This window comes from Bos grunniens, chromosome 16, assembly GCF_055505025.1.
Source record: "Bos grunniens cultivar Pamir isolate PY7600 chromosome 16, Bosgru_T2T1.0, whole genome shotgun sequence".
NCBI lineage: Eukaryota > Metazoa > Chordata > Mammalia > Artiodactyla > Bovidae > Bos > Bos grunniens.
This window is the reverse complement of record NC_141180.1, coordinates 25,020,719-25,047,969: the sequence shown is the minus strand read 5'-3', so window position 1 is coordinate 25,047,969 and position 27,251 is coordinate 25,020,719. Positions and strand designations below refer to the sequence as shown.

Sequence of the window (27,251 nt, the reverse complement as noted above, 5' to 3'; positions counted from 1 at the left end):
GCTGTTAGATCACTAAGGAGGGTGGGATATAGGGGGAGTTGGGTACCACCAGTGAAACCCATAACAAGCAGCAGGGGACAGAGTGCCATTCCCTCCTGACATGGTAGATGCGGTAGCAGCCCGTGAGAGCCTTATCAAAGAGGACTTTATAGTCTACCAGTAGGTCTAATGGAGAAGGCAATGGCACCCCACTCCAGCACTCTTGCCTGAAAAATCCCATGGACAGAGGAGCCTGGTGGGCTGTAGTCCATGGGGTCACAAAGAGTCGGACATGACTGAGCGACTTCCCTTTCACTTTTCACTTTCCTGCATTGGAGAAGGAAATGGCAACCCACTCCAGTGTTCTTGCCTGGAGAATCCCAGGGACGGGGAGCCTGGTGGGCTGCCGTCTATGGGGTCGCACAGAGTTGGACACGACTGAAGCGACTTAGCAGCAGCAGCAGTAGGTCTAAAGCTTCTTACTGGGATTACCTAGATTAGCACTGTAAAGGGAATCACGTTTTTCCCTCCTGTTATAGGAAAAAAATCTCAGTTAAGTGTATCTCCTATGTTTCTTCTCTGTGTGTTTCCTTTGCTCGCACACTCCTAACACACTCACATGGAACACTCCTGACACTTTTAGTCTCCCAATGTGTGGCTGTTTTTTCCCACACCAAGCATTGCCCTGCAACACCACTTGGGTGTCCCACAATTTACTTCAATCCCAACACCATCTACCTGGATATAGTGTCAGGTCCCACAAGTTAAAGTCTTGCTCCCCCAACTCTGTGCTCCCACCCTACCTCAGATTACAGGTGCAAGTAGTAGCTCCCCCAGGTCACCCACAGTTCTGTCCATTTTGGCTGGACATCAGAGGCTCCCTTAACCCCCTTCTCAAGTTCAATTAATTTGCTAGAGGGGCTCACAGAACTCAGGAAAACATTTACTTACCTTTGCCAGTTGATTGAAGAGTATGATAAAGGATACAAATAACAGCCAGTTGAAGAGATGCATAAGACAAGGTCTGAGGGGGTCCTGAGCACAGTGTCCCCATGGAGTTGGGGTACATTACTCTCCCAGAGCAGATGTGTTCATCAACCTAGGAACTTTCCAAATCCCATACTACTGGGATTTTTATGGAGGATTCATAACATAGGTTTAATTGATCATTAACTTTATTTTCAACCCTGCTCCCTACTCAGGAGGGTGTGAAGTAGACCTGGAAATTCCAAGCTCCAATCTTGGCTTGGTCTTTCAGTGACCAGCCCTCATCCAGGAGCCATCCAGGAACCCACCCACAGTTACTTCACTAGAACAAAAGACACTTGTATCACTCTGGAAATTACAGAGGTTTCAAGAATCCTGTGTCAGGAACTGGGGTCAAAGACCAAGTAGTAGAACAGAGATGCTCCCAGTGTTCTTATCACTTTGGAAATTACAAGCGTTTCTGGAGCTTTGTGCCAGAGGCCAATATGTATTTTCTGTTGTCTCAGAAGCATATATTTAGTGCCGCTCAGGTTGGTATATTAATATATACCTTTAGTAATAAACTGATACACTCTCACATATCTCTTAGCTACTGGTCTTCTGGAACCATGTTTAGTCTGAAGATGCAGTATTAAATATCTCCATTGTTAATTCAGCTAACTTTTAAAATATCTTCTCACTTTAAATTAATAGCTTCAGATTTGAGGAAAGTGTATAGTGTACCATGGTCCTTTCAAACGCTCTCTGCAGACTGTCTGTCTTGAATCCTAGCTTCACTGATTTATGTGTGATCTTGAGTGAATTAATGAACCTTCAGCAGTGTGTGTCAATTTCTACATCACTTACACATCTATATCCCTCTCATCTCTTACCTTTTTTTAGTTTAAAAGAAAGGTGAAGGTATAGGTACAAGAATTCTGATAGAATTCATATATACTTTCTGGCTTCTGGGTGAATTGGAAGTTATGGAAGTTAGCAGGAGATAGGAGGAAGGAAAGAATCAAGATCAGCTGGTAGTTAGGAATTGGTGAGGATACTTTGTCCTTATGAAGGGCATCAGTAACACCCCTGCAGCATGGGATGGTTGACAGATAACTGTAGCTAGAAGACAACATAATCCAAGGCTCATCATGACTTAAGGGGATTTGAGGAGAACAAAGGGTGATTGCCAGAGTTCATTGCCAATAGGGCATCTTTATAGAAACTACAACATGTTTTCCAAGCCATACTTCTCCTTTTTTTGCCCAGGGACAATGTTGTCTGTTCACATTTTTATCTCATATTCTTTTCCTATCCTTGGAAGAGGATAACTTATCCATCCTTGTAAACTTAAAAATGCTAGTATATAGTAAACAGTTCTCAGAGTGCCTGGCACACAGATTTGATGAATACTTGTCAAAAAACTGATTTATTTCTCTTATTTTACATGCTTTGTTTTTGAAAGGTTTATTTATTTCAGATGTCACTAACTTCTAAGCGTTCTTCCCAGAGTTACGCATAATTAAGGACTCAGACTTTGTAGATATACCACTTTTCAGTCGTCGTTGTTCAGTTGCTCAGTCACGTCTGACTCTTTGTGACCCCATGGACTACAGCACACCAGGCTTCCTGGTCCCTCACTATCTCCCTGAGTTTGCTTAAACTCATGTCCATTGAATCTGTGATGCCATCCAACTATCTCATCCTCCTGTAGTCCCCTACTCCTCCTGCCCTCCGTCTTTCCAGCATCCGGGTGTTTTCCAGTGAGTCAGCTCTTCCCATCGGGTGGCCAAGGTATTGGAGCTTCACCTTCAGCATCAGTCCTTCCAATGAATTTTCAGGGTTGATTTCCTTTAGGATTGACTGGTTTGATCTCCTTGCTGTCCAAGGGACTCTCAAGAGTCTTCTCCAGGACCAGTTTGAAAGCATCAGTCTTCGGCATTCAGCCTTATTTATGGTCCAACTCTCACATCATACATGACTGCTGAAAAAACCATAGATTTGACTACACAGATCTTGTTGGCAAAGTGATGTCTCTGCTTTTCAGTACATTGTTTAGGTTTGTCATAGCTTTTCCTCCAAGAAGCAAGTGTCTTTTAGTTTCATGGCTGTAGTCACCATCCACGCTGATTTTGGAGCCCAGGAAAATAGTCTGCCACTGTTTCCATTGTTTTCCCATTTATTTACCATGAAGTGATGGAACCAGATGCCATGATCTTAGTTTTTTGAATGTTGAGTTCACTGAAAAAACGAATCCCTGGTGGTCCAGGAATTGGTTGACTTACCTGGTGGTCCAGTGGTTGAGAATCCACTGGATTCTGTCTTCTAATGCAGGGGACGCAGGTTCTATCCCTGGTCTGGAAACTAGGATCGTATGTGTGGCAGGGCAACTGAGCTCGCAGGCCGCAAGGAGAGAGAAGCCCATGTACCACAAGGAAAGATCCTGTATGCCGCAACTAAGACCTGAGGCAGCCAGAACTAAAGTAAATAAATAGAATGTTAAAAACAAACAAGTCAAGCAAAGACAATCACCCATGACTAAACCGACGCATCCATGTTACATTTACTTCTCGTCCCTCCCCCTTCTCGAACTCTTCTTCACCACTCGACTTAGGAAAAAATTAACAAATAATTCTATAACAAAAAAGGAGAATATTTAATAAAACTGGGGGAAGGAAGGGTGACAATCCTCCAAGTTTTTCGTATTTTATATTATTTTAGTGAATTAGTTGTAGACATAAGGGAGGACTTAGCCATGAGAGTTTTAACACATTAGGACTTAAATGAATCTGTATGCAAAGCTTCTATGAAAGTCTCAGAAATTTTTTTTTTTTTGGTAAAGCTGTTTTTGGTTTTCAGTGCTACAATCCTGCCCTCTAGCGGGCAACCAGAAACATACCAAAAGCCAGAACATCGCATCATTTTACTTAACTACTCCATCAAAGTCCATTGTTTAGTCATTCTAAAAAAAATTGAACTTGTAAACTACTTATAATACAAGAAGCACAGAATAAAGTAAAATACTTTTTTGGCTAACATTTACAATGTTCTTGCTATAGCACCTATATTTAAGAGCAGCCGGTACTCTTGCCTGGAAAATCTCATGGACAGAGGAGCCTGGTGGGCTGCAGTCCATGGGGTCGCTAAGAATCGGACAGGACTAAGCGACTTCACTTTCACTTTTCACTTTCATGCGTTGGAGGAGGAAATGGCAACCCACTCCAGTGTTCTTGCCTGGAGAATCCCAGGGACGGCGGGGCCTGGTGGGCTGCCGTCTGTGGGGTCGCACAGAGTCGGACACGACTGAAGCGACTTAGCAGCAGCAGCATTTACTTCTTTGTATTTGTGTGGTAATTATCTGTCACTTTCTCTTTTCTGTGGGGGAAGAAAAGAATTTCAGTGCATATCACAGAAGTAAGAAATTTATCAAAGAGAAGCCAAAGGGATTCTTTCTGGTTACCTGATGTTACAAACTATGCCAAATCTGAATGACTTTAAAACAATGATTTTGGAGCAAGACATTATTGATATTATGTAGCTTCTTGATAAAATGGGCTGACACAGCATTGAATCTGGGGTATTTGTGCTAAGAATAAATAATCTAAGTTTAATCATAAAGAAACATCAGACAGATCGAATTGAGGGGCATTCTACAAAATAACTGGCCGGTACTCTTGACAAGAGTCAAGTTCGTGAAAGATAAAGACTGAAAACTATCCCAGGAGAAAACCTAAAGAGACACGACAACTAAATTCAATGTATGATCAGGATTAGATCCTGGACCAGCAAAAAAATTGTTAGTGGGACACTTAAAAAAATTTGAACACAACTTTCTTGATTTTGGTGGTTGTAGTGTGGTTTTGTAAGATGTTAACATTTGATGAAGCTGGGTGAAGTTTGAGCAGAAAACTCTTGACACTATTTTTGCAAATTTTTTCCAAGTTAGAAATTATTTCAAAGTGAAAGTTTTTTTAAAAAATTGCGAATTATCTATTTATTTTATTAACAATTTCATAACTAGGGGATTTGGGAAGACTTTATCTGTGTGCTTCATCTCTGATCTACTTGGCATCAGCTTGGGCACCTGAGGCTGGAGGATTCACTTTCAGGATGACATCTTCACTCACCAGGGTGTTCCTTGGCCTCTTTCTGTGCATGGCATGTGTCCTGCACGCTCTTTCCTCTGTGTTCAGCCTCTTAGAGCATGGGAGTCTAAGTGTAATGGCACTTCTTACTTGGTGACTGGCTTCCAAGAGGGCACTCCAAGAAATAGGATATAGAAGCCGTCAATCAGTGTCTTACAAGACCTGAGCACAGAATATTGGTATAGTTTCACTTCTATCATATTCTGGTGGTCAAAGCAGTAATATAGTCTCACCAGATTCAAAAGGAAAGGACCAAGACTCTGCCTCTCAATGGAAAAAGTGTCTGAGAATTATGACCACCTTTCATTCATAACAGATATTTCACCAAAATCTCACTGGCTTTGCAATAGAGATGGAACTGGTGAAAAAAAAACATGGGCATTTTTTTGTCCGACATACATAAATTCTAATCCTGGCTTTACCATTTACTAACAGTGTGATGTCTATGGTCCTCAATTTCCTTATCTCTAAAATTGTGGCGGTAACGTAAATGCCCTAGAGTATTGAGAGAACTAGTGAAAACAATATATAAAATGTAAGATATGGCAGGCAATAAATATGCAAACCTAATAATAATTGCTGCTGCTGCTGCTAAGTCACTTCAGTCCTGTCCAACTCTATGCGACCCCATAGACGGCAGCCTACCAGGCTCCCCCATCCCTAGGATTCTCCAGGCAAGAACACTGGAGTGGATTGCCATTTCCTCCTCCAAGGCATGAAAGTGAAAACTGAAAGTGAAGTCGCTCAGTCGTGTCCGACTCTTAGCAACCCCATGGACTGCAGCCTACCAGGCTCCTCCGCCCATGGGATTTTCCAGGCAAGAGTACTGCAGTGGGGTGCCATTGCCTTCTCTGAATAATAATTGCTAGCGTTTATTGAATACTTAGTAAGTGCTCAGTTCATTGAATATGCTTTCTAAATGGTGTCTCAGTGAGTCGTTGCCCCTTCCTGGAGTGACGTGTCCCACACTGGATGGCTCAAAAAGAGCAGCACCCATTTTCTCCAGCTTCAGTTGTGTTCGTCCTTGAGTCTGCTCCGTTTACCTGTCTGATCATTTTTCACTGCCTTGTTGCTTGGATCTCCATTTCCACATGCTGTTTATTTCCCATTTATGCTGCTCCCTAAGGACCCAAGTGCTGATGTACATTTGGCACTTCTTTGACACTGCCTTCTCCGTGTTTGTTCTCAGTGCTGTCAATGTGGTTCTTGACAGCTTCTCACACAATCTGTCAGCCCCTCTGAGCCCGCGATTGCCTGCTCATCAGAGCCAAGACACTCGTGTCTTTGTTTCTGTGAGTGCTCTGCCGTCAGCCTTCCTTTATACAGGGTGGTGGGTGCTCAGTTGTTGGCCTACCCAGGAACACGATGATCTGCACTTTGGAGCAATTATTTAATTTGAGGCAATTACTTGTAGGTGTTCTTTAAAGTGCAGATTTTTCCAGGCTGTGACTAAATTTTGATACAGCAGCTTCCCAGGCAGTTAAGGAACTACTTCATACCCAGAAGGTTGTCACTCAGTCTGTTGTCACTGGATAAAGGTGGTGACCCTTTATTTTCGCAGCAAGCTGAGTTTCTATTGCTTCACATCCTGCAAGCAGTCAGATGATTTTTGTGTTTTTAATATGGAGATAAATAATAAAATTTGGTTTTGATAGAGGTCACCTATTATTAGTCTTTCTCCTCCTTACTCTCAAAATATCAGTTCAGTTCAGTTGCTCAGTCATGTCCGACTCTTCGCAACCCCATGAATCGCAGCACGCCAGGCCTCCCTGTCCATCACCAACTCTCAGAGTTCACTCAGACTCACGTCCATTGAGTCAATGATTCCATCTCATCCTCTGTCGTCCCCTTTTCCTCCTGCCCCCAATCCCTCCCAGCATCGGAGTCTTTTCCAATGAGTCAACTCTTTGCATGAGGTGGCCAAAGTACTGGAGTTTCAGCTTCAGCATCAGTCCCTCCAAGGAAATCCCAGGGCTGATCTCCTTCAGAACGGACTGGTTGGATCTCCTTGCAGTCCAAGGGACTCTCAGGAGTCTTCTCCAACACCACAGTTCAAAAGCATCAATTCTTCGGCGCTCAGCCTTCTTCACAGTCCAACTCTCACATCCATACATGATCACAGGAAAAACCATAGCCTTGACTTAGACGGACCTTTATTGGCAAAGTAATGTCTCTGCTTTTGAATATGCTATCTAGGTTGGTCATAACTTTCCTTCCAAGGAGCAAGCGTGTTTTAATTTCATGGCTGCAGTCACTATCTGCAGTGATTTTGGAGCCCAGAAAAATAAAGTCTGACACTGTTTCCACTGTTTCCCCATCTATTTCCCATGAAGTGATGGGACCCGATGCCATGATCTTCGTTTTCTGAATGTTGAGCTTTAAGCCAACTTTTTCACTCTCTTTTACTTTCATCAAGAGGCTTTTGAGTTCCTCTTCACTTTCTGCCATAAGGGTGGTGTCCTCTACATATCTGAGGTTATTGATATTTCTCCCGGCAATCTTGATTACAGCTTGTGCTTCTTCCAGTCCAGCGTTTCTCATGAACTCTCAAAAAGTTCATGAGAAAAGTATATTTAAAGGCAAGTATACTCTCAAAATACACTTGCCTTTAAATAGGAAGAATGACTTTGATCCTTTAAGAATTAGAAGCCACATTAAATAATACTCAGCTAAGGTATTCATTCATTCATTCAGCCATCTTCTCTTAACAGTGGTTATGAGTATGACTTCTAGACTTATACTGTATAGGTTAAAATCCACTAAAGAGCTGTATGACCTTAGGAAATATAATTTGACTTCTCTAAATCTAATTTTTTTGTGGGTAAAATGGAATTTCAGGTTGTTGTGGGACTAAGTAAGGATGTGTTTATGGTGTAATTAATTTAGATCTTGACATGTAGGAAATAGTCAATGGATATTGACTCATTTATTATCTTGCCCTTGGAGTTAGACTTTACATATAAATGGTAAGTAGCCATGACAGTGTATTTACCTGTTATTTTCACTGTTAATAATTCTTTAAATACCTTAGCCCTTTCAATTCTATTAGGAACACTTATTTACCCCTCAGTGAAAAACAAATTGTTATAGATTACATATTTCTGAAGAGGGAGGCATCTTGAAAGTGTAGGACATCTTTTCTTTAAAAAAAATTTTTTTTAATATATTTCAGCTTAATTAGACAAATGTTGGACCATGTAAGAGTAAGTGGGCAATGAAATAATGGAGTATTTAGTTCATTTTGTGGCTTGGAAGAGTGAATGGTTGCTTACAATGTACTTCATTGTTGGCTAGCAGGCTGAGGACCAAAGCTTCCACTGACATTGTCATCTTAAAAGAAACCTACTTGTGCTTCCTGATGCTGGCCTATGGAAATTACTATCATTTAATGATACCTCTAATTATATTCCTAAATGGGAATAAGTCTTATCTAAAAGAGAAAAATAGATAATTTAAAATATCTAACTAAAGTTGCCTTTTTTATTCTATTAGGAAATCAGGATAGATTTTGTAGTGAAATAAAGAACTTGGCAGAATAGCATGTTTTTTTCTAATTTCCAGCAATCTAGAGGTATGGAAATATTGTGTCTTTGTTCGTATAGTCTGGCCACAGTATTCTACTTTAGTTTTTTTTTTTTTCTACTTCAGTTTAAAGCTTATGAAGTCTTTACTTTTCTTCATTTTTTATGATAACATCTAGGGTTTCACATAAGCAGGTACATTATGAACTTAGTTAAATAATTTATTTGTATAAAATTTTCTAATAAATGAAAGTTACCTCTTTAGCTGCCCAAACTTAAAAAAACTACTTTTTATTTAAAACACAAACTGTGCTTTCTTCTTAAGCACAGTGTTTCAAATATAACATAAGCATTCATTAATATTTCTGAGATTATCACAGTAAACTAATAAATATTAGCTCTTGAAGGGCTATTGATGTCATTAGATGAGCCCAGATAGCTATATATATTTTTTAAAGTTTACCTTCTATCAAGTACAATATTTTGATTCTGGTAACTGTCTCTATAGGCTATGTCCCTAATCCCATCTAGCACATACTTTGTCTTTTAGCTTGCTACTTCTGATACCTATAAACAATAAAATCATGTTGTTTAGTTGCTTTAGTCATACTGACTCTTTGAGACCCCATGGACCGTAGCCTGCCAGGCTCCTCTGTTCATGGGATTCTTTGGTAAGAATAGTGGGGTGGATTGCCATTTCCTTCTCCAGAGGATCTTCCTGACCCAGAGATCAAACCCAGGTCTCCTACATTGCAGGCAGATTCTTTACTAATTCTAAGTGTAAGTGAAATTAAAATTTGAATCAGTTTTTTCCTTGCTATTAGCAAGAGCTGTTTTGGTTATTTACAGATCCTTTTTTCCCTAAATTATTCTTTGTGTGTTCCATAGCTCAATTGTCCAATAGTTTGAGATCGTTGAAGAAAATGTTACTTACTATTATTTGATGGTGACTCTACAAATTGGTCTAGTTGGGTCCATATGGAAAAGAACAAATCCCAGAAAACTTGGAGATACCTAGTATAGTTTAATCATTTGGTCATCAAATAAGCACTTATTATATATTTTACACCAACACTGTGAGGTGAAAATGCCATTAGACTACTCATTTGGAAGGCTTTGGAGAATGATCCTAGCCTGCAACTACTAAATGCTTATATAACTTAGGTAATAAAGTTCATACTCTGAAAAATGAGAATCGTAATACAGGTTGCTATATGGATCCCTAGATTTCACTCTTTCTGTGAAAGCATGGAGGTGGGGAAAATGTTTGGCAGGAAGGTCAAGAGCATAGCTAAGTTGGCTGAACATGGAGTGGAATACTCTGAAGGGGTCTGGGAAGGAGATGGAAGGGTGGGAGACGGGCTTAGGAGGAAGGCCAGAGGTTTATGGGGATTAGAGAAGTAGAGACAAGAGGTGCTTACATAGTAACAGTGATTGAAAAAAAAAAACAACTAAGAATCAGAGACACTGTGGATTTGGTCTTCATGGCAGGTTGATGAGCACAGCACTCCGGTTGGACTATGCCTAGTGGTTGTGGTGTGGGAGATGGAGGGAATGTGAAGCAGGGCCTACAAGTAGGCAGCAGCTAGAGGGCGAGGATCCAAATTTAGATTAGGAAAGCAAATTCTGCTTAATCGTAACCCAAGTTGTTTTAAAATTATTATTTTTGTTATTGTTATAGTACTATCTCTCTATTTTTTCTGCTGCTGCTGCGTCACTTCAGTCGTGTCCAACTCGGTGTGACCCCATAGATGGCAGCCCACCAGGCTCTGCTGTCCCTGGATTCTCCAGGCAAGAACACTGGAGTGGGTTGCCATTTCCTTCTCCAGTGCATGGAAGTGAAAAGTGAAAGTAAAGTCGCTCAGTCGTGTCGGACTCTTAGTGACCCCATGGACTGCAGCCTATCAGGCTCCTCCGTCCATGGGATTTTCCAGGCAAGAATACTGGAATGGGGTGTCATTGCCTTCTCCGGTATTTTTTTTTCTAATGGTGGTCAAAACTAGTCTAGAATCATTGCTTGGTGTGGTAATGAACTCTTTGTCAATTTGATTTTGTCTCCTAGCCTGATTGTGCATTTTACTGCTTTGGTTTCTTAAAGAATTAACTCAGTACATTCAAAACTTTCAACCAAATGTTTTGTGTTTATCATTCATCTCTTCTGCCATTACATCATATGTTCGGTAGTTGAATGTGAGAGAGTCTCATATTATAACGGGAATATACTCTAATTACCTAGTCCTAATCCTTGCTTCTGATTTTGGAGATAGTAAAAGGATGGTTCATTAGGAATTCTTTGCATAGCGCATCTAGTACAATTCCATGTCCAAAAGGTAGTTTAGATTATACTTGTGACCAAGCTGAAGAGGGCATGCCACATAGTTATGGGAAGATACGAACTTATGGGAAATATCAGCTCAAATTTGAAAGGTCTTTTTTCTCTTGATTGATGACTTGCATGGCAAAGAAACAGCATATTCTGTGGCAGTTTTGTTTCTGCCTCTGTCATCTTGAGCATTTAAGATTCCTTTCTCTTGACTTCTATATCTCAACATCTCACTCAGAGTCAAAATTCAGCTCCAGTATGGCTTCTTAGCAAGCTGTTTAATTTTTTTTTATTCCTGAAGAAATGTTGCTCTGGTTTTCAGGAAGAAAAAGACAAGGAAGTCTAGGAGATAGCTACTAATTACAACCTCTAGTTGTACAAATACTTCTTGAAAACCAACACTAAAACCACAAAACAATTAGCATGGTAGGTAGTAGAAATCCAGTGTGACGCTTACCCCCTCACATAGTCTGCCTCGGTTACCAGAAACACCTTTTGTTCTCTGTTTTGTTTTCGACGGGCAGTGTAACCATATAACACAGATAGGACTTGGAAATTTCACTTAATAATTTTAGACTTCAGTGTCACTGCAATTTTGATCAAGGAACTTGATTTTTCCAGGCCTTGAACCAGAAATAGACTGGAGAAAAGTAATTTACTGTAAAAACAATAATTTTATGTAAGCACCAGTTAAAAAGGACCTAAAATTTATAATAAGCCTCTCAGAGAAGAAAAATACCTTTAAAAAATCTCATTTAATTATTATTGTATGTGGAAATGAAAACAATCAGATTTTATTAATGATATGTGGAGGTCTTGGGAAAATAACAAAATAGTGATAGATGTGATTATTGATTTTGACTCTCTTTTTCTGTTTCAGGGTTTGAACATAATCTTTCATGTAGCCTTGGCTCTCCTAAAGGTAAGTCCGTTTTTATGTTTAACCAAACTACTGTATCTCTCTGCCCTTGGAACTGAGCATCATTCAGTTTACAACCTTTGACTCATTCTAGATTCTTGAACACAAAAAACGACTTCTCTGAGGAACTCTGCTCTTCTCTCCTCCCATCTTTTGTTGTTGTGTATTTTAAGTTTGATTTTCTTATAATCCATTTAATCTTGCTATCATAACACTCTTTTCAGCAGCATATAAAAATATTTCCATTCATTCAAGTTGGATGATATGAGAAAAAGTTAAAACCTGTTCTCTGTCAAAATGATGCCAGCTTTTTTCTTAAAATGCTTCTTACCATAATAACATCTCTAAAGGTAGCTAAACATATACTTGAATTATTAGAAAGCTTCTGTAATATGCTGACTAAAAAAGAAACTGCTACTTGCAATTTGCAGTTCTTTCTCTGATAGCTAGAAATTTATATGACGTATCAGAATTCAATTATAATTACCTCTTTGGATTTTATATCAACATATCAGTGCAACTTTTAAGTTTTTTTTTTTTTTCTCTAATTTTATTTTATTTTTAAACTTTACATAATTGTATTAGTTTTGCCAAATATCAAAATGAATCCGCCACAGGTATACATGTGTTCCCCATCCCGAACCCTCCTCCCTCCTCCCTCCCCATACCATCCCTCTGGGCCGTCCCAGTGGAAATCAGTGCAACTTTTAAAGTGTGGTAACAGCAAGACATTTGCTGCAGAGTTGATGAAAATAACCTGATTGGTTTTTGTCCTTTGGTTAAAAATGAAGTTCTATTATTGAGGGTGAAAATTGCCTTGTTTATAAAAAGATGCAGGCTCACCCTTTTCCTAGTAAAATGTAGTTGTTAAAATTGCAGACACTGGACTCAGATAGATTTGGTTCTAATTTCAGCTCTAGTGTATGACCTTGGGCAAATTACACAGTGCTCAGACCCTGAGTTTTGAGATAATAATGAAAACTAATCCGTAGGATTGCTAAATAATAGGATCCATAAAATCCCTTAACGTAATGGAAAGTTGTATTGCCTAATAAATGGTAGCTGTCATTATTGTGATTACTGTTATTTTCATGAAGTTACTCAGAATTTATTACTAGATTCCCCATAAGTCTTCCACATTTCCCCAAAGATCGTAACTTGAAGCTTCAGAGAACCTCTTGATATTTTAGGAGAGCTTTCCTGCTTAACCATTAAATACTTTTATGAAAGCAAAGGCATCACATTACATGGGCCTTATATAACTCAAGACATGGCTACTGCTCCTTATCTCTTATTCTGTTAAAATGTACATACAGTGTACTTCATATTTTTCATTTTGAGTTTAGATATGAACAATTCATTTGACAAAGTTACTTTAGGAGTTCTTGTTTGAATTTTGGCGCTGACCCCACATAGAATCAGTACACATAGGCTGTACCTAAGTATACTTAACTGATCTGACTGCTCCTGCCTAGAAAAAGAATACCCCAAAACACATCTGACAGTGATTAATTTTTAGCTTCTAATCTGTCAGATGAAAGAATATAAACTTGTTTATATAAAAATAATAAACTTAGGGATAGTGGAAAGTGCTAATGAACCTAGCCTAACCAATTTTCAGTATAGCTGCAGAGGGATTTCTCTCTATTTCTTATGATGAGGGGAATCAGAAAGGTAAGTAACATTACTTGAGCACTCAGTGCTAACACTTGAGCATTGAGTGTTAGCATAGATCATCTCATTAGCATATATTAAATATCCAGATGTTATTTGTAGGAGAACCATAAACTGTATCAGAGAAAACCATTTAATAATTCTCTCCCCCAGCTGATAATTGATAGAACCAAGGCCCCAGATTGTTTGAAATCTTTTGACTTAGCAAAGGTATAGCTGAATTAATAACATTTTTAAACAACATAAACATAGGTGAATGTCTCTGTTGCTCAGTATGATTTATAACATCTGTTTTCTGAATGGGAGCTATTTCCTTTTGGGTTAGAAACAGCCTGCTCCTGCTGCTGCTGCTGCTAAGTCGCTTCAGTCATGTCCGACTCTGTGCGACCCCATAGACGGCTCCCCACCAGGCTCCCCCATCCCTGGGATTCTCCAGGCAAGAACACTGGAGTGGGTTGCCATTTCCTTCTCCAATGCATGAAAGTGAAAAGTGAAAGTGAAGTCGCTGAGTCTTGTCCGACTCTTAGCGACCCCATGGACTGCGGCCCACCAGGCTCCTCTGTCCATGGGATTTTTCAGGCAAGAGTACTGGAGTGGGGTGCCATTGCCTTCTTCGAGAAACAATCTACCAGGTGGCTAGAAAGCTACTCAGCTAAAACAATGATTCCTTATAGTAGCATCATTAAATTATTTAGGCTGTTGGCAGAATCCATTAGGTAGGCTAGGTATATTCCTAAAAATCTAATTTAGTGATTATATGATGCATTCAGTAGTCATAGCATAGTACATTATAATAGATGGGAGATGATCAGTGAGAATTAATCTGAGTGACTTCATATTGCCAGAGAAAACTTCTAATCAGAATAGATTCTTTGCTTTCTGACAAGGATTAAAAGTAAATGGCAGAACGTTTCCCTCCACCCTGACCACAAGCATAGAAACATTACAGAGCTAAAGCCCATTTATAACCCTACCTTAGAGGAAACCATAATAAAAATTTAGTATAAAATCTTTCTCCCATGCTTTAGTCTATTGAATATGTAAGCATGTATTACCTACCTACATGCACTCATATACATATACATGTGTATATAAATAAATATGTTTTAATATGGGTTTGAGGGTTACAAATAAGATGATGGGGAGGTGGTAAGTACATCTTGAAGTACAATGTGAAAGGATTAACATATATTTATTTTCTTTTAAAAATTCCGTTGAACAAGACTTTTCGTATAATATTATAAATATCCTTCTGTGTTATAATACACATGTAGTGGTTAAAAGCACAGGGTCAGACTGGTTGAGTTTAAATCCCATCTTACACAATTTGTCCAGTGATCTTAGGTAAATTACAGTTTCCTCATCTTTAAAATGGGAATATTAGTAATACCTATTCCATAGGATTGTTGTGAAGGTTTAATGAGTTAATATATGATTGGTGCCTGTTAACTTAGTAAGCACTACAGTCACCCAGGAGCTATTATTACACATAGAACTTCCTTAGCCTTTTAAATGACTGCTTATTTTTCTATTGTATATATCATAATTTATTTAACCAATTTTATATTTAATTTTTATGGACATTAAAATTGTTTTTAGACTTCCCTGTTAAACAAAGCTGTAACAAACATCCTTAAATTCCATCTTTGCATATGGTATCTTTAGGATAAATTCCTAAGAATGTAATTGTTGGTCAAACTGTAATCACATTTTAATTTTTTTATTTAATTTTAATTTAATATTGCAAAACTACTTTCTGTTAGCAACCATACTCTTGAAAAATCAGAATTTCTAGATTTGTACCTTTATAGATCCTTAAATCAGGCAGAAAAACAAAGCAACTTAAAAGTAATTATTATAATAAATTTGAAATTGCCAACATCCACTGGATCATGGAAAAAGCAAGAGAGTTGCAGAAAAACATCTATTTCTGCTTTATTGACTGTGCCAAAGCCTTTGACTGTATGGATCACAATAAACTGTGGAAAATTCTGAAAGAGATGGGAATACCAGACCACCTGATCTGCCTCTTGAGATATCTATGTGCAGGTCAGGCAGCAACAGTTAGAATTGGACATGGAACAACAGACTGGTTCCAAATAGGAAAAGGAGTCCATCAAGGGTGTATATTGTCACCCTGCTTATATAACTTATATGCAGAGTACATCATGAGAAACGCTGGACTGGAAGAAACACAAGCTGGAATCAAGATTGTCGGGAGAAATATCAATAACCTCAGATATGCAGATGACACCACCCTTATGGTGGAAAGTGAAGAGTAACTAAAAAGCCTCTTGATGAGAATGAAAGTGGAGAGTAAAAAAGTTGGCTTAAAGCTCAACATTCAGAAAACGAAGATCATGGCATCCGGTCTCATCACTTCATGGGAAATAGATGGGGAAACAGTGGAAAGTGTCAGACTTTATTTTTTTCAGCTCCAAAATCACTACAGATGGTGATTGCAGCCATGAAATTAAAAGACGCTTACTCCTTGGAAGGAAAGTTATGACCAACCTAGATAGCATATTCAAAAGCAGAGACGTTACTTTGCCAACAAAGGTCCGTCTAGTCAAGGCTATGGTTTTTCCTGTGGTCATGTATGGATGTGAGAGTTGGACTGTGAAGAAGGCTGAGCACCGAAGAATTGATGCTTTTGAACTGTGATGTTGGAGAAGACTCTTGAGAGTCCCTTGGACTGCAAGGAGATCCAACCAGTCCATTCTGAAGGAGATCAGCCCTGGGATTTCTTTGGAGGGACTGTTGCTGAAGCTGAAACTCCAGTACTTTGGCCACCTCAAGCGAAGAGCTGACTCATTGGAAAAGACTGTGATGCTGGGAGGGATTGGGGGCAGGAGGAGAAGGGGACGACAGAGGATGAGATGGCTGGATGGCATCACTGACTCGATGGACATGAGTCTGAGTGAACTCCGGGAGTTTGTGATGGACAGGGAGGCCTGCTGTGCTGCGATTCATGGGGTCGCAAAGAGTCGGACACGACTGAGCAACTGAACTGAACTGAACTGAGACAAATGAAATGCCTCAGTTTTGAAGACTCCAATGCTATGTACTTTCGTTTGGAAATATCTGGAATGTTTTTAGGGAAGTCAGTTGATTCTGGTTAAATTTTAGAAGACTGAGCCCTGTCTTGGAGGGGCTGTGTATATTATATAAAGGTTATTAATATACCTTTTATATTATTGGCTTTTCAATGGTCTTTACTATGGTATGTTTCCTTACCATGCTATTGTAGCTTTTTTGATCAAGTCATTAATGAAATCTAGTTGACGTCTTTTCTATTTTTTATCTAACTTGATCTCTCAGTAGTTCTCAAAACAGCATTAGCATAGTACTTGCTTTTCTTGCTACTCTTCTTCTGCCTCCTGAGAACAGATCCCATCTTCAACAGTTTATCCAGTGATCTTAGGTAACTTATTGGCGTCCCTGGTGGCTCAGATGGCAAAGAATACACATGCAATGCAGGAGAACCAGGTTCAATCCCTGGGTTGGCAAGATCCCCTGGAGAAGGAAATGGCAACCCACTCCAGTATTCTTGCCTGGAGAATTCCATGGACAGAGTAACCTGACAGGCTATACAGTCCATGGGGTCATGAAGAGTCAGACATAACTGAGCAACTAATAGTAACATTTTAGGTAACTTACATTTCCCCTGTCTTTAAAATGGGATATTAGTAACACGCATCACATAGGATTGTTGTTAGAGTCTAATGAGTTTATATATGATTGGTGCCTATAACTTAGTAAGTACTACAGTACATCTGTATGCTATTATTACATGTAGAAATTCTCCTCTCTCTAACCCTTGGTAAAGAATCTGCCTGCAATGCAGGAACCATGGAGACGTGGGTTCTAGCCCTGGGTTGGGAAGATCCCCTGACAGAGAAAATGGCAACCCACTCCAGTAAACTTGCCTGGAAAATTCCATGGACAGAGTAGCCTGGCAGGCTGCAGCCCATGGGGTTGCAAAAAAGTTGGCCGTGACTGAGTGACTAAACAACAATTGACATACTGTCATTTTGTTAATTTTTTCGGGTCATTTTTGTAGCTCCTCTCTGTTCTTCTCTTTCTCTTTTCCCTTGATTTTTTTGGTGATTTTCTTTAGTATTAGATTTCTTTCTCATTTTCTTCTGTGTATTTATTAATAATATAAGTTTTTTCTTTGTGGTTACTATGAGGTTTACATACAACATCCTATATATGTACAGTCTCCATACGTATTATATTTTTAATGACACATTTTATACCTTTTAGTTTACTACGTATATCTTAATTATTGTACTTTAATTTTATTTAATAATTTTGTCTCAGCCTTCCTATATGCTACCTAAGTGACTGATCCACTACCTTTAGTATTTATTTGCCTTTAGATTGATTTTTAATTTTATATGTTCTCATTATTAATTACCACTTTTTAAGTTTAGAGGGGTCCCTTTAACATCTCTAATAAGGCCAATTCAGTGGTGATGAATTCCTTTAGATTTTGCTTATCTGGAAAACTCGTAATACATCTCCTTAATTCTGAATGGTAACTTTCCCAGTAGAGAATTCTTGGTTGGCAGGTTGTTGGTGTGTGTGTGTGTTTGTTTTTTTCCCAGCATTTTTAATATGTTATGTCACTTCTTTATGGCATGTAAAGTTTCTGATGAAAAAATTCTACTGATGGCCTTATGGGGTTTTCCTTAAGTAATTAATGACTTTTCTCATGCTGGTTTTAGGAGTCTCTGTTTATCCTTAACTTTTACCATTTTGACCATAATGAGTCTCAGTGTGTTTCTCTTTGGATTCATCCTATTTAGAACTCTCAGGGCTTCCTGGGTCTAGATGATTGTTTCCTTCCCCAGATTAGAGAAGGTTTCAGCCATTATTTCATCAAATAATCCTTCTGGCTTATTCTTTCTTCTCATGTGACTGTTATTCCACTTGATCTTGTACCAGAGGCCCCTAACATTTCCTCACCTCTTTTAATTCTTTGTTTATTCTGCTGCTCTGTGGGGTGTTTTCCATTGTTCTTTTAGCGTGGTGATTTGTGCTTACGTTTATTTATCTGTTCTGCTGTTGAAGCCTTTCAGTGTGTTTTTCCGTTGACTGTAATTTCTTGTATTTTGTTTCTTTGTTGAATTCTCTCTATGTTCTTCCATTCTTCTCCCAAGATCAGTGAGCATCTTTAAGATCATTATTTTGAACTCTTTATCAGGTAGCTTGCTTAGCTCCATTTCATTAAGGTCTTTTTTTCTGGAGGTTTGCCACATTCTTTGGTCTGGAACACAGTCCTCTGTCTCCTCATTTTGCCTGTCTCTCTGTGTTTGTCTGTATGTATAGGTAAAATGGCTGTCTCCCTCAGTCTTGAAAGAGTGGTGTTGGGAAGGAGATGTTCCCTGTGGCCTAGAAACGCAGTCTCCTGTGGTCACTAGAGCCAGGCCTTCTGTGGGTATCTGTCATGAGGGCTGCATGCACCCACTGCTTATGAAAAGGCTGAGATGCTGTGAGGGGAGAATGATAAATTGATAAATGATAAAATGATAATTTTTTTCCAGTTTAGCTTGTGTGATTCTGATTTGGATATCAAACAGAATCTACGTGCTGAACTGAAACATCTCTTTCTTTAACCAAACTTCTCTCATGTCAGTAGCCTGCTGCAGTAAGCCTGATTTTTGTATCATGGAAACGTCTTTCCAGAAATCTGTCTGGTATTTCATAGGAGAAATAATCTTTTGTATTTCATATTTTGGCCTCCTTCTAAACCTTCCAGGTTGCCCTGCTCTCAGTAGGCTGGGAGCTCTCTAATAAGCCATGCCCTGTGCGTCTCAACCTGCTTCCTTATCCAGTATCCTTCTACAGCTGAAATAACCTCTTCCTATACCATCGTAGGACATCCTTGTTTTCTCACCTGTAGTAACCTGTCATGTTGTAATCTTCCATTTGTCATCTACCAACTCATCTACCCTTCCCTCTGGGAGTGGACCCAGTAAAACACACTGTATACTAATAACATTCCTTCATTTATGTGTTCATTCAGCAAAGGACTTTTGAACACCTCCTGTGAGCCAGACACTGTGCTTAATGATATGGATACAACAGTGAACACACAGTCCCTTTCCTTAAGTTGTTTGAAGTAGTGTCTGACAGTCCTCTTAATGTATGGAAGCAAATCTCTTTTTCTTGCTTTTCCTTCTCCTCCTTCAAAGAAAAAATAAATCTTCCCACCAATTTTCAGTAAGAGACTATCCCAATTTATTTTAGTTATATCAGAGCATTGTGAGTCCCTTCAGCAATAGATCACTGATTCAATGGACATGAATGTGGGTAAACTTCTAGAGATGGTGAGAGACAAGGAGGCCTGGTGTGCTGTAGTCCATGGAGTTGCAAAGAGTCAGACACGACTTAGTGACTAAACAACAACAACAATAGAACTCAGTGATTATTAATCATTAGTGTACTTTGGAACCACCTAAATCCCAAGTAATTTGTTTAAATGGAACATTTCCAAATTCTTCCTCTCAGCCATACCCCTACCCTCTAGATCTGATGCAGGCAGTTCCAGAACCAGGAGGGTAAGAAGTACATGTGTGCTTAGTGGCTTCAGTTGTGTCCGACTCTGCGACCCCGTGGACCATGGCCTGCCAGACATTGAGTTATTAATGTACAGAGCAAAGATCCTCAGTCTTAACTCTATATCAGAATGTCCTGTAACTAGAGTAAGCTTTAAACATTTTCTGATCCTGAGTTGTACAGAACAGTTTCATTTGAACATCAAGGAAGCCTAAGCATCAGTATTTTTAAAAACTCCCCCGGACACCCCTCTGTGCTGCTAAGCATCTACTACACTGTGATCAAACATTCAAAATTAAATTATTTAAAAGTGATAGTGAGGGATGAAAGAAAACACATGAGGAAGGAAGAGGAAAAGAAAACACATGTGCAACTAAAGGAAACATTCACAGTCACACTTAGAAAATGGATGGTTCTTATTTTCATTGTTAGCAGTTGCTAATGTGTCCATTTTGTCTCCATGCTCCTCCATCGCAATGCCCATCTGTAGGATTGTAGCATCTGCTCAGTGGGGCCATGAGAATTACTGGTAGGTTCCTGAGGAGTATATTATCAGTTCAGTTCAGTCGCTCAGTCGTGTCTGACTCTTTGCAACCCCATGAATCACAGCACACCAGGCCTCCCTGTCCATCACAAACTCCCGGAGTTCACTCAAACTCACGTCCATCAAGTCAGTGATGCGATCCAGCCATCTCATCCTCTGTCGTCCCCTTCTCCTCCTGCCCCCAATCCCTCCCAGCATCAGGGTCTTTTCCAATGAGTCAACTCTTCGCATGAGGTGGCCAAAGTACTGGAGTTTCAGCTTTAGCATCATTCCTTCCAAAGAACACCCAGGACTGATCTCCTTTAGAACGGACTTGTTGGATCTTCTTGCAGTCCAAGGGACTCTCAAGAGTCTTCTCCAACACCACAATTCAAAAGCATCAATTCTTCGGCGCTCAGCTTTCTTTATAGTCCAACATTCACATCCATACATGACCACTGGAAAAACCATAGCCTTGACTAGATGGACCTTTGTTGGCAAAGTAATGTCTCTGCTTTTTAATACGCTGTCTAGGTTGGTCATAACTTTTCTTCCAAGGAGTAAGCGTCTTTTAATTTCATGGCTGCAGTCACCATCTGCAGTGATTGTGGAGCCCCCCAAAATAAAGTCTGACACTTTCCACTGTTTCCCCATCTATTTCCCATGAAGTGATGGGACCGGATGCCATGATCTTCGTTTTCTCAATGTTGAGCTTTAAGCCAACTTTTTCACTCTCCTCTTTCACTCTCATCAAGAGGCTTTTTAGTTCCTCTTCACTTTCTGCCATAAGGGTGGTATCATCTGCATATCTGAGGTTATTGATATTTCTCCTGGCAGTCTTGATTCCAGCTTGTGCTTCTTCTAGTCCAGCGTTTCTCATGATGTACTCTGCATGTAAGTTAAATAAGCAGGGTGACAATATACAACGTTGATGGACTCCTTTTCCTATTTGGAACCAGTCTGTTGTTCCATGTCCATTTCTAACTGTTGCCTCCTGACCTGCATATAGGTTTCTCAAGAGGCAGATCAGGTGGTCTGGTATTCCCATCTTTCAGAATTTTCCACAGTTTATTGTGACCCACACAGTCAAAGGCTTTGGCATAGTCAATAAAGCAGAAATAGATGTTTTTCTGGAACTCTCTTGCTTTTTCCATGATCCAGTGGATGTTGGCAATTTGATCTCTGGTCCCTCTGCCTTTTCTAAAACCAGCTTGAACATCAGGAAGGTCACGGTTCATGTATTGCTGAAGCCTGGCTTGGAGAATTTTGAGCATTACTTTACTAGCGTGTGAGATGAGTGCAATTGTGCGGTAGTTTGAACATTCTTTGGCATTGCCTTTCTTTGGGATTGGAATGAAAATTGACCTTTTCCAGTCCTGAGGCCACTGCTGAGTTTTCCAAATTTGCTGGCATATTGAGTGCAGCACTTTCACAGCATCATCTTTCAGATAGCTCAACTGGAATTCCATCACCTCCACTAGCTTTGTTCATAGTGATGCTTTCTAAGACCCTCTTGACTTCACATTCTAGGATGTCTGGCTCTAGGTGAGTGATCATACCATCGTGATTATCTTGGTCATGAAATCTCTTTTGTACAGTTCTTCTGTGTATTCTTGCCACCTCTTCTTAATATCTTCTGCTTCTTTTAGGTCCATTCCATTTCTGTCCTTTATCGAGCCCATCTTTGCATAAAATGTTCCCTTGGTATCTCTAATTTTCTTGAAGAGATCTCTAGTCTTTCCCATTCTGTTGTTTTCCTCTGTTTCTTTGCATTGATCGCCGAGGAAGGCTTTGATCGCAGAGGAAGGCTTTCTTCGGATGCTTATATCTTTCCTTTTCTCCTTTGCTTTTCGCTTCTCTTCTTTTCACAGCTATTTGTCAGGGCTCCCCAGACAGCCATTTTGCTTTTTTGCATTTCTTTTCCATGGGGATGGTCTTGATCCCTGTCTCCTGTACAATGTCACGAACCTCATTCCATAGTTCATCAGGCACTCTATCTATCAGATCTAGTCCCTTAAATCTGTTTCTCACTTCCACTGTATAATCATAAGGGATTTGATTTAGGTCATACCTGAATGGTCTAGTGGTTTTCCCTACTTTCTTCATTTTAAGTCTGAATTTGGCAATAAGGAGTTCATGACTGAGCCACAGTCAGCTTCTCTGGTCTTGTTTTTGCTGACTGTGTAGAGCTTCTCCATCTCTGGCTGCAAAGAATATAATCAATCTGATTTTGGTGTTGACCATCTGGTGATGTCCATGTGTAGAGTCTTCTCTTGTGTTTTTGGAGTGTATTATAGAGCTCCTTTAAAAGGGAGACAGAAGAGGTACCCGGGTTGAGGTGTGGATTGTGCTTCAGCTAATTCATGTTGGATTATCAAGGTTGTTGCTTGAACCATAAAACCTAATTTATAAAGCAAAGCTCATCTACTGTTGGTATCTTCAAATCAAGAAAAGAGTCTTAATAGAAAACGCCCAAAGTCTAAAATTTGGCCTTGTTCATGTATCTGGAGAAAACCATAATTTGAAAAAAAAAATGCATGCACCCCAATGTTCATTTCATTTATTATACAAATAGCCAAATATATTATACAGATTTACAGAGGTCAAACATGGAAGCAACCTAAGTATTAATTGACAGATGAATGGATAAAGAAAATGTAGAATATATGTGTGTGTGTATATACACATACACATAATGGACTATTGCTCAGCCATAAAAAGAAAAAAATAATCCCACTTATAGCAGTATGGATGGACCTAGAGATATCATACTAAGTGAAGTAGGACAGAGAAAAAGAGCCTCTTGATGAAAGAGAAAGGGGATGGTGAAAGCTCAACATTCAGAAAACGAAGATCTTGGAATCCAGTCCTATCACTTCATGGCAAATAGATGGGGAAACAGTGGAAACAGTGACAGACTTTATTTTCTTGGGCTCCAAAATCACTCCAGATGGTGACTGCAGCCATGAAATTAAAAGATGTTTGCTCCTTGGAAGAAAAGCTGTGACCAGCCTAGGCAGCATATTAAAAAGCAGAGACATTACTTTGCCAACAAAGGTCCGTCTAGTCACAGCTATGTTTTTCCAGTAGTCATGTATGGATGTGAGAGTTGGACTATAAAGAAAGCTGAGCACCAAAGAATTGATGCTTTTGAACTGTGTTGTTGGAGAAGACTCTTGAGAGTTCCTTGGACTGCAAGGAGATCCAACAAGTCCATCTTAAAGGAAATCAGTCCTGAATATTCATTGGAAGGATTGATGCTGAAGCTGAAACTCCAATACTTTGGTCACCTGATGCAAAGAAGTGACTCATTTGAAAAGACTCTTATGCTCGGAAAGATTGAAAGCAGAAGGGGATGACAGAGCATAAGATGGTTGAATGGCATCACCGACTTGATGGACATGAGTTTGAGCAAGGTTTGGGAGTTGGCACTGGTCAGGAAAGCGTGGCATGCTGCAGTCTGTGGGGTCTCAAAGAGTTGGACGCGACAGAATGACTTAACTGAATTTACATGTGAAATTAAAAAAAAAAAAATAGACTCACAGATGTAGAAAATAAACTTATGATTACCAAAGGCAAAATGGGGGAGGCGCAGAGATAAATTAGGAGTTTGGGATTAAAATATGCACACTACTATATATAAAACTAGTATATATAAAATAGATAAACAACAGGGACCTACTGTGGATTGTAGGGAACTATACTCAATATCTTGTAATAATATATAATGGAAGAGAATGTTAAAAAAGAATACATACATATATATGTGCTGAAGTGAATCATCTTGCTATATACGTGAAAACTAATACAACATTGTAAGTCAACTATATTTCAATAAAAATTTACAAAATAGAAACACAAATTACCAATAAACATTTTTTTTTTTAAGTAGGGAGTTTCCGAGAACTCTTTGATGTAACCCATAAATAAAGTAAAATAAAATAGGGCCTTGTTTATTTGAAAGTAAAAAGGTCAGTTTTTATTCAGCACTGTGCTGGTTGGTTAAGTATTCCTTTGACCTTTCAAAATGCAGTTCCCCTTTTCCTTTCTGTTGACGCCAGAAAGAAGGATCAATTCATATTCCAGAGGCTCTCTCCTTGCGGGACCATATTTGAATACCACACAGGGTTAGAAAACATGAAGTGAAGAGCAAAACAACTTGAAAATAGAAAATGGATTTTAGTTCTCTCTAGTCTTTGGTTTACCAACTTGGGTTAAAAAAAACAACTGTTTCTGAAGTTGAAGTTGGTGACCTAATGAAGGACTGAAATTAAGGCTGTAGTTTCTGCAGCGGCTATTTAGGTTACAAAATCAGAAGATGAAGACCTGAAAATATGAAGTAATGGGTTTGCAATGGTTTTTACACTTTAGTTAGTTTTGTAACTTTCATGAAGGAATGCCTGTTGCCCTGTAGGTGGCAGCAAAACACTGCTCCTTTTGAAATAGAAACACTAATAGAACTGAACTGACTTGAAATTCGGTGACATTGCTGTTCCTTTGTACTGGTTTCCCCTTTCAACATAATTTGTTGAGTGAGTGTTTAGTTTGTTTTTAATTTTTTCTGTACTGTATTTCATTTTGCAGATAGATTGGTTTAGTATTCTATCCAGTGAATGCTAAAACTGCTAACAAACACAAATTTGGGCTTCTAGCCAATACAAGATAATCAAGGAATTTTAAAGTTTTAGAGTTTTATAAATAGTACATTTAATGGATGAGGGATTTATATCAGAAAAAATATATCATCATCAGTCAGTTCAGTTCAGTTCAGTCACTCAGTCGTGGCCGACTCTGTGACCCCATGAATCGCAGCACTCCAGGCCTCCCTGTCCATCACCAACTCCCGGAGTTCACTCAAACTCACGTCCATCGAGTCGGTGATGCCATCCAACCATCTCATCCTCTGTCATCTGTTTCTCCTCCTGCCCCCAATCCCTCCCAGCATCAGGGTCTTTTCCAATGAGTCAGCTCTTTCCATGAGGTAGCCTAAGTATTGGAGTTTCAGCTTCAGCATCAGTCCTTCCAATGAACACCCAGGACCCATCTCCTTTAGAATGGACTGGTTGGATCTCCTTGCAGTCCAAGAGACTCTCAAGAGTCTTCTCCAACATCACAGTTCAAAAGCATCAATCCTTCGGCCCTCAGCTTTCTTCACAGTCCAACTCTCACATCCATACATGACCACAGGAAAAACCATAGCCTTGACTAGATGGACCTTTGTTGGGAAAGTAATTTCTCTGCTTTTCAGTATGTTATCTAGGTTGGTCATAACTTTCCTTCCAAGGAGTAAGCGTCTTTTAATTTCATGGCTGCAATCACCATCTGCAGTGATTTTGGAGCCCAGAAAAATAAAGTCTGACACTATTTCCACTGTTTCCCCATCTATCTGCCATGAAGTGATGGGACCAGATGCCATGATCTTCGTTTTCTGAATGTTGAGCTTTAAGCCAACTTTTTCACTCTCCTCTTTCACTCTCATCAAGAGGCTTTTTAGTTCCTCTTCACTTTCTGCCATAAGGGTGGTGTCATCTGCATACCTGAGGTTACTGATATTTCTCCCGGCAATCTTGATTCCAGCTTGTACTTCTTCCAGTCCATCGTTTCTCATGGTGTACTCTGCATGTAAGTTAAATAAGCAGGGTGGCAATATACAGCCTTGACATACTCCTTTTCCTATTTGGAACCAGTCTGTTGTTCCATGTCCAGTTCTAACTGTTGCTTCCTGACCTGCATATAGATTTCTCAAGAGGCAGGTCAGGTGGTCTGGTATTCCCATCTCTTGAAGAATTTTCCAGTTTCTTGTGATCCACACAGTCAAAGGCTTTGGCATAGTCAATAAAGCAGAAATAGATGTGTTTCTGGAACTCTCTTGCTTTTTCCATAATCTAGCGGATGTTGGCAATTTGATCTCTGGTTCCTCTGCCTTTTCTAAAACCAGCTTGAACATCTGGAAGTTCACGGTTCACGTATTGCTGAGGCCTGGCTTGGAGAATTTTGAGCATTACTTTACTAGCGTGTGAGATGAGTGCAATTGTGTGGTAGTTTGCGCATTCTTTTCATTGCCTTTTTTGGGATTGGAATGAAAACTGACCTTTTCCAGTCCTATGGCCACTGCTGAGTTTTCCAAATTTGCTGGCATATTGAGTGCAGCACTTTCACAGCATCATCTTTCAGGATTTGAAATAGGTCAACTGGAATTCCATGGAGAAATTCCATGACCTCCACTAGCTTTGTTTGTAGTGATGCTTTCTAAGGCCCACTTGACTTCACATTCCAGGATGTCTGGCTCTAGGTGAGTGATCACACCATCACTGATCACCATCGTGATTATCTTGGTGAAGATCTTTTTTGTACAGTTCTTCTGTGTATTCTTGCCACCTGTTCTTAATATCTTCTGCTTCTGTCAGGTCCATACCATTTCTGTCCTTTATCGAGCCCATCTTTGCATGAAACGTTCCCTTGGTATCTCTAATTTTCTTGAAGAGATCTCTAGCCTTTCCCATTCTGTTGTTTTCCTCTGTTTCTTTGCACTGATCGCTGAAGAAGGCTTTCTTATCTCTTCTTGCTATTCCTTGGAACTCTGCATTCAAATGCTTATATCTTTCCTTTTCTCCTTTGCTTTTCGCTTCTCTTC

The 27,251-nt window shown here is 39.5% G+C and overlaps 1 protein-coding gene across 3 annotated transcripts in view; it reads left to right on the top strand.

The window, feature by feature from the left end:
- Positions 1-27,251, top strand: part of RABGAP1L (RAB GTPase activating protein 1 like) — a 744,918-nt gene that overhangs the window by 523,160 nt on the left and 194,507 nt on the right. For all 3 annotated transcript variants that reach the window (XM_086343675.1, XM_086343676.1, XM_086343677.1), the window contains exon 18: positions 11,815-11,856. In XM_086343675.1, coding sequence (XP_086199801.1) covers positions 11,815-11,856 — 42 coding nt within the window. The remainder of the gene's footprint in view (positions 1-11,814; positions 11,857-27,251) is intronic.